The sequence below is a fragment of the Erpetoichthys calabaricus genome, chromosome 13 (assembly GCF_900747795.2).
Source record: "Erpetoichthys calabaricus chromosome 13, fErpCal1.3, whole genome shotgun sequence".
NCBI classification, from domain to species: Eukaryota; Metazoa; Chordata; class Cladistia; order Polypteriformes; family Polypteridae; genus Erpetoichthys; species Erpetoichthys calabaricus.
The window spans coordinates 145829622-145845307 of NC_041406.2; the positions used below are offsets into that span (position 1 = coordinate 145829622).

The 15686-nt window shown below is 49.0% G+C and overlaps 1 protein-coding gene across 1 annotated transcript in view; it reads left to right on the forward strand.

Annotated features, from left to right (window-relative positions):
- The window catches only part of rspo2 (R-spondin 2), a 105712-nt gene that overhangs the window by 57477 nt on the left and 32549 nt on the right, over positions 1 to 15686 (forward strand). Inside the window, exons 3-4 of the mRNA XM_028790928.2 lie at positions 5095 to 5238; positions 5910 to 6098. Of these exons, the coding sequence (XP_028646761.1) occupies positions 5095 to 5238; positions 5910 to 6098 (333 nt within the window). The remainder of the gene's footprint in view (positions 1 to 5094; positions 5239 to 5909; positions 6099 to 15686) is intronic.

Here is a 15686-nt window from a genome sequence, read left to right on the forward strand (position 1 = left end):
ATGGAGATCTTCTGGTGTAATAACAATAGTAATAATAATAAGATGAATTTACATGAGATATTTTTACAAAGAAATGTTAACAAAGTCGTACACATCGATAAAAGCAATCGCACGATGGTATAAGAGCCAACAGTGTGAAGGTGCTGCCGAGCAGCTGGGGACGAGTCTGGGGACAAGTCACCATGTGGTGGGCTCCAGTCAAGCTCTTTGCAAATCTCACCGAGAATTAAAGCATGCAGGAGTCCCATGTGGGAGCTCTGAGTCCTTGCAGGTTTTGACGTTTACTACGCTTGCTGTCCTTTCGGCACCATATTGTCCTGGTTGATTATCGAGTGTAGATTGATGGGCAAAATGAAATCCACAGCACCATAAAGTGTGCAGAAAGTCAAGGGGCCTGAAGTCTTTATGAATGGACAGCATGTGTGAGCAAATGAAGGGATGAATGAAGCCCATCCACATCGTGTATCTGCAAAGAAGGCTTTGGTCGAGAAGCTCAATGTGGTGCATTCAGTGTGCACTGGAAGTCCATCTGATGTCTCGTGGGCTCACGAACACCTGGAACTCAGCCCACCAGACAGAGACCATCCCAGGATGGGGTACTGGCAGCACAGAACGAGAGTCACAAGCTGGAGTACCAGGACAAGATCGAGGTGAACGTGCAAACCCGACACAGACGGAGGCCAGGCTACGATGTGAACGCAGGCACTGTAAGGCAGCTCTGCTCTCACCCATAATGCAATTTCAGGAAAGCTCCACATACATGGATTTCATACTTCTGATGTAAACACAGGCCTATTTTCCAGATGTTTATCATCAAGTCCTGCAGGTGAGAGTAGAGAGGAGCAGAGCGGCCAGGAAGAGGATCAGCACCTCCAAGGCTGAAGTTGTGGTTGTCCTCTCTGGGTTGGGGATGAGGGGCCGAGTCAAGTGAAGGAGTTTAAGTATCTCGTGGTCTTGCTCATGAGTGAGGGAAGAAGACAGACAGATCGGAGCAAACGTTGTACTGGCTGGTTGTGGTGGTCTCGTTTTACAAGTCGATCTATGTTCCTGTGCTTATTTATGGTCACAGCCTTTGAGTAATGACCAAAAGGACTGGACCATGGACACCTTCATAGGGTGTCTGGACTCAGAGAGATACAGAGAGGGGTGCGGACATCAGAAGGATCTCAAAGGGCCGCTGCTCCTCCACATTGAAATGAGCCGGTTGAGGTGGTCCGGGTATCTGATTAAGATGCCTCCTGGACGTGTCCACATGGAAGGGCAATGACATGTCCAACCAGGAGGAGAGCTCAGGGCAGACCCTGGACACTGTGGAGAGATTATATGTCTTGGCCGGCCTGGGAACACAGAATCCCCCCAGAGGAGGTGGCAGGGGAAAGGGACATCTGGGCATCTTTGCTTAAAGTGGACTCGGATAAACCACAGAACATGGGCTGATGGCTAATAAAAAGCAAACTAAGGTGAGGTGTGCCAAGCTACAACCATTCAGAAAATGTCAAATAACTTCATTGGGCCAACAGTCCTCTGAGAAAAGGCAAAGTCAAAGTGACCCACTGAAGAAGCCCAGTGGTCCCTCCAGGATGCCATTCCATCTCAGAGACCCTCGGTGGCATGCTGTGCCATGTTGCCCACTTGGTAATATTGCACTTTTATTATATTCTTTGTAGATGGTCATGTGAGCCCCCTTATGGGTGTCCTTCCCTTTGTCAGTCCTAAGGGTCCACGAGGACACCAGGGGGCTTGTCTTTTAATGGCCTCAGACCTGTCAAGCCGCCTGTCTAATTACATGAAATGGGTGACACGTAGCCTCTAATTACCTAACGGGCCTCGCCCAGCCTGAGTTGCCCGCTCCAGCGAGGACACGGTGCCCCGCATCTGTCAAAGGCCCAGGTGCTGCTGCGTCACTCCCCTCTGTTTCTTCCTGAGGTAATTAAAATGTTCCACTTTTAGCCATTTTAGAACTCGGATGCTTAATACGTTCAATCTGCCCTCGCTGGCCCGTTGAAAACACAAAGATTCACTGGGGTTGTAAATAACGACGGGACCCCAGCAAGTTGATGCTTGAAATGAACAACAGATGGTGACTTCACTGAAGGCCTGAAGGTGATGACAGGTTAGAGCAAAAATAAGGTAAGAAAAAAACGAGAGAAAGCCCTTCAAGGAACGAGCAGCTGCTTTGAAATTATGGATTTGATTTATGAGGTGTCCGGGCCCCCAGTCCTGACAAGCGGAAATGTTTGGCCATTTAGGCTGAAATTTCAAACAGAATCGAGACCCTCGGTGTCACTGCATATCACGCTTGCTTATCGGCACCGCCGTCCTTCTGCGGGCCTCTGCGGCCCAAATGCGGGTGACGGCTTTCCTTACAAAATGGCAGCGGCTGGTAATGAGCCCTAATCAGGTGATCAAAGAGGGGCTTGTTTGTGCTTTTGGAATGCTGGCTAGTAAAACACGGCCATTAGGCTCGAACGTTATAATTAGTGGACGAGATGCGTCGAGCGCCTTTGAGGCCTGGATGATGAAAGTGGAGGGGGATAGCGTGTGTTCTGCCATGACTTCACTCGCAAATTAGAGGGACAGGCAGGGATGTTATGCTGCTGTCTGATCTGTAGTAACGCCGGCCTGGCCGTTTGTTGACTTTCGAGGCCTCTGTTTCTGCTGTCACGTGTGCTGGAGTGGAATTTGAAACTTGCCGCCGCTCTACCTGCAGGTCTGTCGCCCGTGTGCAGTGGCCAAATCAGCCAAATGCCAGGATGAGGTATTCAGTCAGAGCCGAAACGCATTTGTGGGGCTGAGGGCCGCTCTAAATCAAGTCAAACGAGACATTCCAGGGCGATGGTCGAGCGCGTCCGGCCTGTAATTACGACATTAGACCTGATGCTTTTCATCTCAAGTGCTTCGCCTTAGGATTTTCCTTTTTTAAAAACTTTGATTGTAGGTATTACACGGGCAGCAGGTAAACACGGATGGGCACAGAAAGGCAGCGCCAAAGCGAGAGAGCGGGTCACTGATTCTGTTAAAGGTGTGACTGCCCAGTGCCCCAGTAGTCCTTGTTAACGTCTAGGAGAAGCTGCAGGCTGAATGGGGGGACATCATCAGTGGGGTCTGTGCTTGGGCCCTCTGTCACTTTCAATGACTCCAGTGTAGTTAGGAAACTTGGGACATTTACAGATGAGGCAGCAGGACAAGACCTGGACAAACACTTGGAGAATGCAATTTCATGTAGAGAAGTGCAAAGAGGGAACGTCACTCATGTCACAAGACAGGAGACACTGAGCTACTGGGCATTTAGGGGTGTGTCACCATCTAAGCAGTACGCAGAACCTCAGAAAGGCAAAGCAAATGTTAAGTTGTATCATAAAAACTGTCAAGGGACGTCATGCTCAGACTATGTAAGGCACTGGTGAGACCACAAGGGGAGTACTGGGTCCAGCTTTGGGCCTCACGATACAAGAAAGACATAACAGAGGGGAGCAGCGAGGTCCATCACAGGACTTAAGGGCAAGTCCTACTGTGACAGACTCTGGGAATTAAACCTGCTTAGGCTCGAGGAGAGGAGAACTTGAGGGGACCTCATCATGGTCTTCAAAGTCCTCCAAGACATTGATAAAGCCGATCCAGCAGAATTCTTTTAACTTAACGGTGAATCAGTGGCAGAGCATTTAGGACTGAAGTCAGGAAGCACCGCCTTTTGCAAAGGGTGGTAGGACTCTGAAACAAATTACCAAGCCATGGAGATGAAGCAGAAATGATGGGGACCTTTATGGAGAATCTGGAATGACTTACTGGGACAGCTTAGAGATTAGCTAAACAAACGAGGGACAGATGGACTGCATGGTCTCCTCTCGTTTGTCAGATTTCTTCCATTCTTATGTTCAGACATAAGACCAGAGACCAACGGTGGACAGGGTGCAAGTCCATCACATGGCCTCCTTTAATTGGAGCTGGCATTTACGGGAGTGGGAGTAAATCTCAGAGGAATGAAGTTAGGAGATCGACGGCCATCCTCGCCACCTTCCCTTGCTGCAGATCAGCGTAGTGGTGGGCCTTCAGAAGCCTGCCATCAACAAGGAGTACTGTACACCCTCAGCATCACCACTGACTTGGTTTGTTTGCCCTTAACGGTGTTAGAAGAAAAGATCGGAGGCTTGGTTAGTGACCTCAAGGAGGTTGGCATCCTGATGGGATGTGTGCTGAGTGTACTGGCGCACAGTGCCCACCTCTTACTACAATTTGGTCCAGTTTTGTTGTTTTTTTTCATGATGGGTACCTTCTTGATGGTCATGATATATTAATACATTGCGGTTCATGTAGTAAATATTGTGTGTTGCACCAATGCAGAAATAGTACCAGTTAAAGGGCATGGGTCCAGCTAATTTCGGTTGACTTGAAGAACGTCAAAGTGAGTCATCTATTAGTGTGAGCAGACACACAGGGGACCCCCCCATCACACCATCCTTTGAACCTGCGTGTTTGTGTTGGACACTCGGAGGCGAAACGCAGCAGAGAGGCACACGTGTGTCTATGGGCAGCCTTGGTGCGAACGCTGGTATTGATGCCAATCCAACACTAGGTTCAAGTTCTGAGTTGGTTATTATCAATGCACGCCTACTGTATATGGCAGGTGTCTTTAGAAGGCCCTCCATCCTGTGAAAATGAAAAGAACAAAAGATGGTTTGGGGGAGCAGCGAGTGACCTCGTTTAATGTCCACACATTGAGGTGAGGGGGCCGAGACGTCCATTCATCTAGCAGGCTGGGTCCAGAGTGACATGGACTAATGTCATGGGGTAGAAGTGGGAGGGGCAGAGCGACTGGGACAAAGTGACGTCACAGGCCCCCTACTGGTGTTGGCAGCACTAACATCCGGGATGACACCTGGCAGTGCGTTTCCTGAACGTCTGGCCCGTCTAGAGATTCCATTTCACGTGTGGTGTGTGCTTTGGGATGTGGGAGAAAAGCCAAAGAAACTCCCAGATGGGCAGGGGTGGGCAGGCAGCTGCGATTGGGATCGGGACCCTCCCTCCTTGGAATGGCTGACTTAAGGGCTCTTTATAGAGAATCCAATCCTGACATGTTGTTCTTCTTACTTACAGGATGCAGAATAGAAAACTGTGACTCGTGTTTCAGCAAAGACTTTTGCACCAAGTGCAGATCGGGCTTTTACTTGCACAAAGGCCGCTGCTTTGAGGAATGTCCGGAAGGCTTCGCACCTTGGGAAGAAAGCATGGAATGTGTGGGTAAGGAATTTGGCCTCCTGTGTCTACCGCCATTCGGAGAAACGTAGGAGCGAGGAATCCTTACGGTGACAAGCACTTTTTAGAAGATTTGGTCCTCATTTCCTTTGCCGAGCCGTACGGCTGTTCTTTGTATCTTTTTCATATTACCTGACAGCTAATGTGTGCTGAGTGTACTGGCGCATCATCCCGGTGGGCGCTACCCGTTAGTGGCACTTCAAGTGGCACTTGAGTAATGAGTATTTATTTATTGCTAAACTAGTGTTCAATAATGCCTTTCTGGAAACTCCTGCCAAGTGTGGCCGTGTGACGTGCACCATGGAGGCCGAGCGTTTGAATTGAAGACCCGCCTCTCCCCTCTTGTTATTGGTCAGCCCCGCCCAGTAACAGCTCAGTCATTGGCTACCCCGATACCAACATAATCTGAGAGGGGCACACAACTGGAGATTTCAGGCCAAAGAAAAGCGAGTGAAGATATCTTGAGGTGGGACGCGTGTGGCGGGCAGTCAGCGCCCTTCCGCAGGGCATCTGCCCTCATGATAAGTTTTGCCAGATTGTTTCTCAGCAGCCTGTCCTCACACTTATTGTGCATTCGTTGTCATTTGGTAGTTTTAAAACGATGAATTGTAAGAGGTTCTGATTTGGATTCTCCTCTTTATGTTTCTCCCTTGCAGATGGCTGTGAGGTGGGCCCGTGGAGTGAATGGGGGACGTGCAGCAGGAGGAACAAAACCTGCGGCTTTAAATGGGGTTTGGAGACGAGAACCCGGCATATCGTAAAGAAGCCTCCCAAAGACACAATACCCTGCCCGACCATCGCCGAGTCAAGACGATGTAAAATGGCCAAGAGACACTGCGTGAAAGGTAAGCCGTTTGGGGGTTGAAAGGGGAGCATTTGTGGTGGTCAGGCCGTCGGGGGGTCCAACCCTGCTGTGTTTTGAGTGCTGAGATCTCCTCGGAACAAGCGACGAGGGTGATCTTGTGTTAATGTCTCCATATTTCCTCTGGTGTTGTGAAGTTGTGACCAGGACACATCAAAACCGACCTTCTAGTCTTTCTTTCTTGAGCCTTCTTGATCCCACTGAAGGTCACAGAGCTAATTGTGGCCAGACCCGAGGCCGGTGGGCTACCAGACGTGGATTGTGAGATTCAGCCCAGTTGATAAAGTGTGTTGAATACAACAATATGAGGCTGCAGGGACAGCGGGTGACATTAGGGGGAGCTCTTACAAGACAACACCATAGGCTGTCACCTGGAAGTGTCTCTAAGGGGACTGACGGTGACCCCGGAAGTGCTTAGAGGCCATCGGGCTTGGGGTCAGGGGGGTCGGAGAGGGGGGCGACTTTCTCTTGACTAAATGGACCAGAGCCCCCCCAGAGTTAGACAGGCGTGTGATTTCCTAATCAGCCCAGTCAGTTGAATCGACCACAGGTGGGCTCCAAACACCTCAGGGATGATCAGTAGACCTCAAGTGCTACAGGAAGGGGTCCGAATCCTTGCGTTGGTGGGCTGTTTTTTAGCTTTTCTATCGTTGATACATTTTGAAAAACTTTGTTTTGTTGTGCTGGGGTGTTGAGAGAATATTGGGCTGCAACAAGACAGAATGAACCAGCGCCTGCAGTGGAGGGGCTGCGGAGTCCCTGAAGGCGCTATACACGTCCAGGGGCGGCCCCCGAGTGTATTAAATGAAGCCCCCCGGACGGGCACTAGAGACACACTTCTCCTTGACTGCGGTGCCGAGTTTGCTGGGTATAATTTACTGAAGACAAACAGGAGACCCACCCAGATTTTTGTTGTGATTTTCTTTAATCGCGCTACCCACAAAAAAATGTCTTCTAGGAAGGAGGCGTTTGTACCGCAGCTCTGAACGTTCCCAATTTAGTGTGTTAGCTTTGTAATATAAAAGTCACAGGAAATTACTGAAGCATTGCCACAGTACGGCTGCGAGGAGAATCCTGCTATTTATCTGGAGGAGGATCTTTCTTTATGCCATTTATGTCAGAGACAAACAAAATATAATTGAAGCGCACGGCCGTGACACGACCTTTGTGTTTTATTGGGCCAAATTACAAATCGGTGAAGAGCAGGAAATGCTTAACTGGAGGATCAGCAGTTATATCGAGTGGCTGCGCCTGGGAAAAAAGACGCTCTCTGTGTCGGCCTGCTGCCATCATTGCTTTTCAATTATTGCTCTCTTGTGGCAATCGGAGGTCCCGGGTTCAAGTTCCGTAGTCCCCCTCTTATCTCTACGTTCCTCAGTGGATGGGGTAAAGCTGAACCCATGGTGCACAGTCACTCCCTGGGGATTACACTCCTCAATAACCCCGCGGATACTGAAGAGGCATTGCTCTTAAAGCCTGGTGGGATGCCAGCTCAGGGAGAAGACTGGCACGGCATAGACAGGGTCTGCTCTCGCCCCACCCCCCAGTAGTCACCCTTCCGCTGGTGTGCCCGCAGTAAGCTTATCAGGACTTTTACTTGCCTTTTAGGGCTCCGCCTGGGGGCTTGAGTGAGTGAGGGGTGCCGCTCACAGACCTTACTGGACCACCCAATCGCTAGTAGTGGGATTTAATTAGGGTGAGCCTATGACCCGCACTTACTGGGAGTTCCTCATTCGTGGCATACAATGCATCACCAATGGATTCAACGGCTAACCCACGCCACTGGCCGCTGGGTGGGCACATGTTAGACATTCAGTGTCCCAGGATTTAAGGACATCACAGACCTGTTGTTGATGATGTATGACAGGCGGTGGGTTACATTTGTGTAGATGCGGATACGTGAATTCATAGCAAGTGCGGTCGAGCGAGCGAACGACAGGCTCAAACAAAGATAAATTATGGGCCACCAACCCAGCCGCCCCCCTTTGACCTAAGGGTTTAAACAAGAAAACAACCCTCGATGCCGTGAAAATGAAACCAAAACTGATGCCACCAGAATAATGTGGCTGCAATAGAAAAGGCCGCTTGGTCTGCCATCAGCTTTGTGAGGAGCTCCTTTGCTCTCCTCACTTGGCTAAGAAGTGATGCCTCCTTCCAGGCTGGCATCATGTCTTTATGGCCCAGGGTCCTGAATGGGCGGAGGTAGTTGGCAGTTTCTCTGCACTGTGCGCAGCCAGTTAGTGGCAGCACCCTCTGTCAGTCTGGGGTGGTGCCACATGACCGGGAGGAACTCAAAGGGTGACCCTCAGACTGGCATGTGTGACACATGGTGCTACTGTATTAAGCAACATAAAACCTGGCAGCCATAGAGCCGGCTCTGCAGTTTCAGACTCACCTGGTTAACGTCGCTCACCCTCTGGCACCTCCACACTACGGGGGGGACTGTGGATTATTGATTTATTTTTTTGTCTGTGTTAAGGGAGAACTGTTCCTCGCCCATCCGAAGGCTTTCTTCATTTACTGCTGGTCTCTTCCTCACTTCCGCCACCCTGGACTTGTCTGGGTCTCTGTGAACACAGCCTGGCACTCACGTTTGTCTCTGCCCTTACATTTCTTAATATCCCGTGTTATATGTAAAGTTGTTGAAGTCGTTTTCCTTTCGTATTATTCGATTCGTGCGTCGGATCAATCTCGGCCTTCAAACTCCACCATCGCCCTGTACACATATCTGAGGTGGCCTCAGCACTTCTAGAGTTTCCAGGTCCACTAGAAGGCTCAGACAGCAGAAGGTGCCCACCAACTTCCCCCCCTTAACAGCCAGACTCGAGTGCCATACAGATCAGGGTAGAGAAGAAAGAGACACAGGAAACCACCCATTGAAGTATGGCAGGATCCTTCTCCCCTGACGTAACCCAAATGCAAGGAGCCGCTGACAGAAATGTGTGTTTTTGTGTTGCTATAATAGGAGCAAACGGTTGATCTGTGAGGTTTGACAACACGGTTCAAAGGAAGGCTGAAAGGGGAAATGAAACGAAAAGGGAAACCCAACCACAGAGGAACAAAGAGCAAAGTGCCCTGCTTTGATGTGACAGGCCGACTGGCCAGCAGACCTCCAGCTTGAGCGCGCGTGTCTCCTCGGGGCTCCGGAGCGAAGTCGTGCTCTCCTGTGTTGTGTGGAGATCGATATCGACACCCCGCGCCTGCCGTCCTAATCACCAGCTTTTAAGAAGCGGCCCACTTTCCTCAGCATGACTCGCCATCCCTTCAATCCACAAAACGTTACCACATCAAACGTGCAAACTAGAAAGAGCTGCTCTCGGTCAATACGTTCAGCGTGGACAGGAATAAGAACACGGAAACTGTTAAAATAATGCCAATGGAGCGGAGTCGGGCTACATGAGGCGATTCTGTACAGCGGCACCCTGGCACAGAGCGGCAGCACTGCGGCACAAGTGAAGAGCACGGATGGCAGCTTAAAAGAAGAGGAAGCCCCCAAAAGTGATTTCGTATTTAAGCCTGTTTTCTAGCAGACTCAGTAATGGCCGCTGAGTGATTTCTAACACCGTGAAACCCACCGTAATAATGGCCCACGCCATTTTGATTTTGAAGCATTTAGAGTTTCAAATTAATGGGGTTGAAATGAGAAAAGGAACGGGTGGAAGTCCCTGTGATCATTAGGGGTGGGGGTCCGGAGGGGAGGTTGGCCCAACTTAGTGCCCCCTGTGCCTACACCTCGTCCTTGTTGGTTCTTTCGTCTTCTAATTCAGTTCACTTGACTTTCGCCTCCTGCTCTTCACTTTCTTGTCGGCTCGGAGCGCAGCAACGGGTTCACAGGTAAAATACAAAATACACCTAAAGATGGCGTGCTGTGCCGTTAATGGAAAGGACAGAACTTGTGACGGGAACAAGACGAAATGAAAAAGAAACAAAGTCTTGTAACAGGCGCGGGTCAGTCCTGGTAGCCTCCACATCGTTAAACAAGCGCCGCTAATAAAACTCACTTCGAGATTCACAGAAACTTCGTGACGTTCTCCAATCGCAGCCTCCTAGCAACCTGTCATTATGTCTTAACGACGGGACTCCCGTTAATGAAAATAATAATAAATCCAATGATTTTACTCAGGGGAAACCGTAGGAAATGTAAATAAAACCAAAGCTCTGAACTCCATAATCCACGAAGAACACGCAGAACACATTTGGAAACGGATGTTGCAGACGTCTGCGGTGTTGGCAGGTACAGGTTGGTTAAAACGCAGAGTACAACAAAAGAGTTTCAAACGGACTGATGTGACATCTAAAATGGCAAACAAACGCAGAGATGAATCGAATGTCACAGAAAGGGTCCAAACCAGGAGATGAAATGTTAAGCAAACTCCGAGTCTAAGAGGAATTATCAAAGTTTCCCAAACCACAACATCATAAACTAACTCACCCAACTCGTGTTACTAACCACAACCTCGGATGAAGACACCGGCGTTCATATCCTCTCATTGATGATGCGATCTTCAGATGGCTGTCAAAGTCACGGCCCTGACAATGGACTTGGAGAACGTAGAGGGAGATGAGCTGTGCCGATTAAACAGGCTGAAAGCAGATCACAGAGCGAGTGCGGACAGAAACCCTTGACGCATATTTTTAGAAAATCTACACAATTCAGAAACGATTAAGGACTGGAGAATAGCTGGAATAAAAAGGGCGATTAACGAGTAGATCCGGGTGACTCCAGGCCAGTTAGCATCATAGGGAATGGAAGGAAAACGGATGTGCTAGCAAATATGGAACATGGGCTTAGACGAGGAAGGTCGTCTTTCACGAATGTGCTGTGAGGAAGCAACAGAAGTATGCGATCAGAGTGGCGCAGATGACCTTACTTATTTTGAGTTTTTAGAAGACATTGGAGAAGATCCAACGTGATCAGACTTAATGAAGTGTGAATTGTGTTGGTGGGTACAGAATTAGCTTCAGCACAGGGAGCAGAGGGTTATGGTGAGGGGAACTTCTCAAGAATCAGGTAACCTTAAAGATATGTAGCGGTGGATTAACACCGTTGACGGGACCCCAGGAACGTACCCAGCCTTGGCCTGACTTACACACACCATTATTATTAAATCCAAAATAATGTGACGTATTAAATGAAATGGAAATATAAACCACAACTAAATGGTTAACCCTTCCTATTCCAATACAGAGATGACCAATAACAACACCTAACAGCAATGAACACTCACGACAACGTCCAAAACGCAGGCCAACAGATGATGATGGATTGCGAGTGGAAAATCCTGTGAACGTTCACTGTAAGTGATGCAGAGTTTCCCTCGGCGGTCTCCTGATGCATTGTGGGTTGAGGTGCTTGGGAACGCTCCAATCCGTACAAAGTCACATGAGCAGGAAGGCACGAGACGCACACACACATCCAGATAGGACCAGCAATCCAAATGTGTGAAACACCGTTTTATCAGACAGACATGCGATCGAGATCTCCTGGCGTCCTGCTGGCTCACTCTTCTTCCCAGCCACCCCTGTGCCCTATGAAACTGTCCACTAAGGGCAACACTGCTGGGGCAGCTGGGATATGTAGTCCGTTATTCAGTAGCAGTGCCACAGGTGGTGTCCAGCAGGGGTCAGTGTTGGGGATGATGCTCTTTTAAATATACACACACGATCTGACAGGACTGTAATCGATAAAGTGATTAAGTCTGCAGATGACGGAGAATCAGCTAAATTGTCATGGATGGATCTGTGGACGGTGAATTTTAATGTAACTAATTGTTAAGAATTACACAATGGGAGGTCAGAAACTAAGAGGGGGTCCTGGAAGTGGTAGTGGACCCCTCTCTGTCTACAGCCAGTCAGTGCAGAGACAGCTACTAGAATGTCAGGTTATATAGCGCCCTGGTGCGTGGAGCTCAAGTCAAGGGAGGCCACACTTAAGCTTTATAAGACACCGCCGAGGCCTCGTCGCAGTGCTGTGTGCCGTTTGTGGCCTCCACATTACAAAAAAAGACAAAGCAGCGGTAGAGAAAGTCCAGAGAAGAGCAACTCGGCTGAGAAGTGCGGGCTGTGAGGAGCTGAGCCTTCTCAGTTTAAACGGAGATTGACAGGTGACAGGACTGAAGTGTTTCAAATTAAGAAATGAATTAGCACAGTGGACCCCAGCTGTTACTTTCAAAGAAGTTCAATAAGAACATGGAGACGTGGTGAGAAACATGCTAAGGGCACATTCAGCACAAATGTCAGAAGGTTTGTCTTCGTGGAGAAAAAGAACTCCGACACATGGAGTAAGTGACCAAGTCGGGCCCAGGGCTCGAGGGGCCTGATGTTATTTTAGCCAATCGACGTGCACAAGATGGACACTCTGGTTGGGCTGAATGGCCTCTTCTCATCTCACCTTGTTCTAAAGTTCTAATGGTGGCCCCACCCAAAAAACAAAACACCATGAACATTTAATGACACCTCCTAATAGAAAAACCACAAAGAGACTTCATTGTAAAAAGCCCCCAAACAACCTTCAAGAGTAATAAAAGGGTCCTGCAATACATGAGCATTCACGTCAACTGTCCTCGACGATTTGAATTTGTGCTGACGGACGGACGGCTCTGTAACCCTCTGTAGTAACCCTTAGTTAGCTCTGTAACCCTGCCCTATCCGTGTGCCAGTCTCCGGGACGGGTGGCCGTAATGTTTGGGTCTAATGCCGGGCAGGACAAGAGTCCCGTTGATCTCAATTACAAGTGCAGCAGATTCATCTTCCCAGACGATAATGGAGATTCCTCTGTCTGCTGACAAGCAGCTGCCCTCTCAGCCAAGACTAAGCCCGGCTGGTGACAAATTGCTGCCCCGCTAATTGGTTGCTCTGAAGCCTGTCAGACATGCTTTATGGTTTAGCAGATGGTTTCGTTTCTTAGGATAATTAATGTTACATAAAATTTCACTCCTAATCTTGGAAATAAAGTGGAATGAAAGATCATAATCTCAGGAGGAAGGAAATTAAAGCCAAGTGCGCGTGGAGGAGCCTCTAAATGTGCAAACCCCGGCACAGCACTGATTATGTCACCAAAGTAGCTTAAAGATTTGGGAGGATTTAATGGACACAGGAAATAAAAAGGGAGCACCAGTGGCCTCCCGGTGACATATGTCTCCAGTGTCGACCAACATACGTGAAGGAAGCTTTACAATAAGAGCACATGCGAGTGAGACCTTCACAGCGCTCAGTAGCTGTGGCAGTAACAGTGTAACATATAAAGGGGTTTAAGCAGAAAGGGAAACCCAAAGAGCTCCACTTCAAAGAAGCTTCTACAATTAGGAAGGGGGCAAGTCACGGAAAACCGCTGGGGTCTCCCGGAGATCCCCGCTTATTAGCAGAAAGGCTACTGATGAGCAAACAGAAGAGGAACCTGAGGAACCGTCCCATGGGTCGCTGCTTCTGCGGGTTACTGTGACTCTAGCAGTCGCGGGGTCAACAATGAACACCCCCCTCTGGCCATTCCTATAGACAGGACGGGACTTCCGGGAATCTCAGAAGGGATGTTGATGGTCTTCAGGGCGCTGCTCCTCCTCCAGAGATTAGCGCGTGGGCCTCAATGTAAACCTGAACCCCACAACACTTTGCTGTTTGGAGCCCTCAGCGCGATCCCTCAACGCACACAAATGTTATGGTCAGAGAGCCAGGCAGGGCAGGAAGATGAAAACCCCAGCATTCATGAGGAGTCCATCTTAATCAAAAGATCAGTGTATGTGTGCCCTTCTAGGTGCTACGTCTCCGTATGTCATTCCAACAGATGGAGCATCACAATCATTGACACTGCTTTTATTAAATCCCACACCAAATGCCATATACCAGAGACATTTGCAATGCGTTTGTTATTCCAGCAGATGGCGCATCACAAACAGTTTTAGCAATGCATTTTATTACTACAACTGTTTGTATTGTGCCATCTGTTGAAATGAAAAAAGCAATGCAGTATCTTACTGGGAATGTTTGTGGCGTGCCATCTGTTGGAATGATGAGTGCAACGCATTTTAGCACTACAAATGTGCCATTTGCTGGGATTCATTTTATTCCTACATGTGTTATAACCTTGGGATTAATAAAGTATCTATCTATCTATCTATCTATCTATCTATCTATCTATCTATCTATCTATCTATCTATCTATCTATCTATCTATCTATCTATCTATCTATCTATCTATCTATCTATCTATCTATCTATCTATCTATCTATCTATTGTGATAAGCTGCCTGGACACAGACAGACGGACACCATATTCAAGTCCACCACACGTTTATTGTTCATAATAATAAGTCCAATAAAGTGCACAACTCCAGCACCAATCTCCCCCAAAGTCCAGGCTCTCACTCTCTCTGCCTGCTCTCAGGCCGCCTCCTCTCTCCTGCCTCCAGTCCTTCTTTGCAGGGAGGCCGCCCCTTTTAGAAGTGCCCAGATGGGCTCCAGGTGATCCCTGACACTCCCTAGACACTCCCCTGTGTGGCGGAAGTGCCGGCTGTGTTCCCGGAAGCCCTCCGGGTGTTCCCAGTCTTCTTCCCCCCGGCACTTCCTGGTGTGGCGGAAGTGTTGAGGTTCTGGGTTCTTCAGGCATGGGGGCGTCCCCTGGCGGAAACCACGGGCCCCTACAGGGTGGGGCTTCCAAGCCCTGCACCCGTGGCCCCTAATGGAACCAGGGCGGTCGCCCTCTCGTGTTCTGGAGGAGGCATAAACCCTCCTCCTGTCTTCCTGGGCGTCCCGGCTGGGGGTGGCACCCAGCCGTCTGCCACACTATCTATCTATCTATCTATCTATCTATCTATCTATCTATCTATCTATCTATCTATCTATCTATCTATCTATCTATCTATCTATCTATCTATCTATCTATCTATCTATCTATCTATCTGATACATTCCAATAGATGGTACCCAGCAAGCGTGAATGCCGAGGCCTACGTTGACGACTTGGATTTCAACCCAGCTAATGGAGAAGATAAACCTGTAGGTTTACCGAGGTCGACAGACTGACCAGCCCTGTCCGGATTGCCTAATAAAGGCGACGGTTTTTGATCATCAGAAGGGTCAGCAGTTGTACACTCTAAAGTATTCAGTGGTCCTTACATGGCCCACCCCGAGTCGCCAGGTTGGCTCTTGCTTGTCATTTTATTTGCCCCTCGTTGCTAACAGATGCAGAGTCAGGAGTCAAGGTGTAAGATGGAGGCTCAGTTAGCGGCAGGGACTGACTTGTGATAGGAGCAGGAGTGGAGCAGCAGACCCCATGAGTGGGGGGGCTGGCCTGGTCTTTTAATTTAAGGCTTGAGTAAATGTGATGGTCACTACATGTAGGCCAGCAGTGCAGCACCACAGCGTCCCTGAGCCTGCTGTTCCTGTTAATAAATGTTAAGTTCGGAGGCGCTGAGTGTGGCATTGGCGGTTAGACATCTCAGCATGAATCTGGGGGTCTCCTCTGGATTTTATGATGAAGGGAGGTCTCATAATGATCTCGTAGAACTGGGGTTGGCCACTTGGACTTGGGCCTGTGCTACTTTTAGCCATTTATTGGTGACAACTCAGCGAAACTT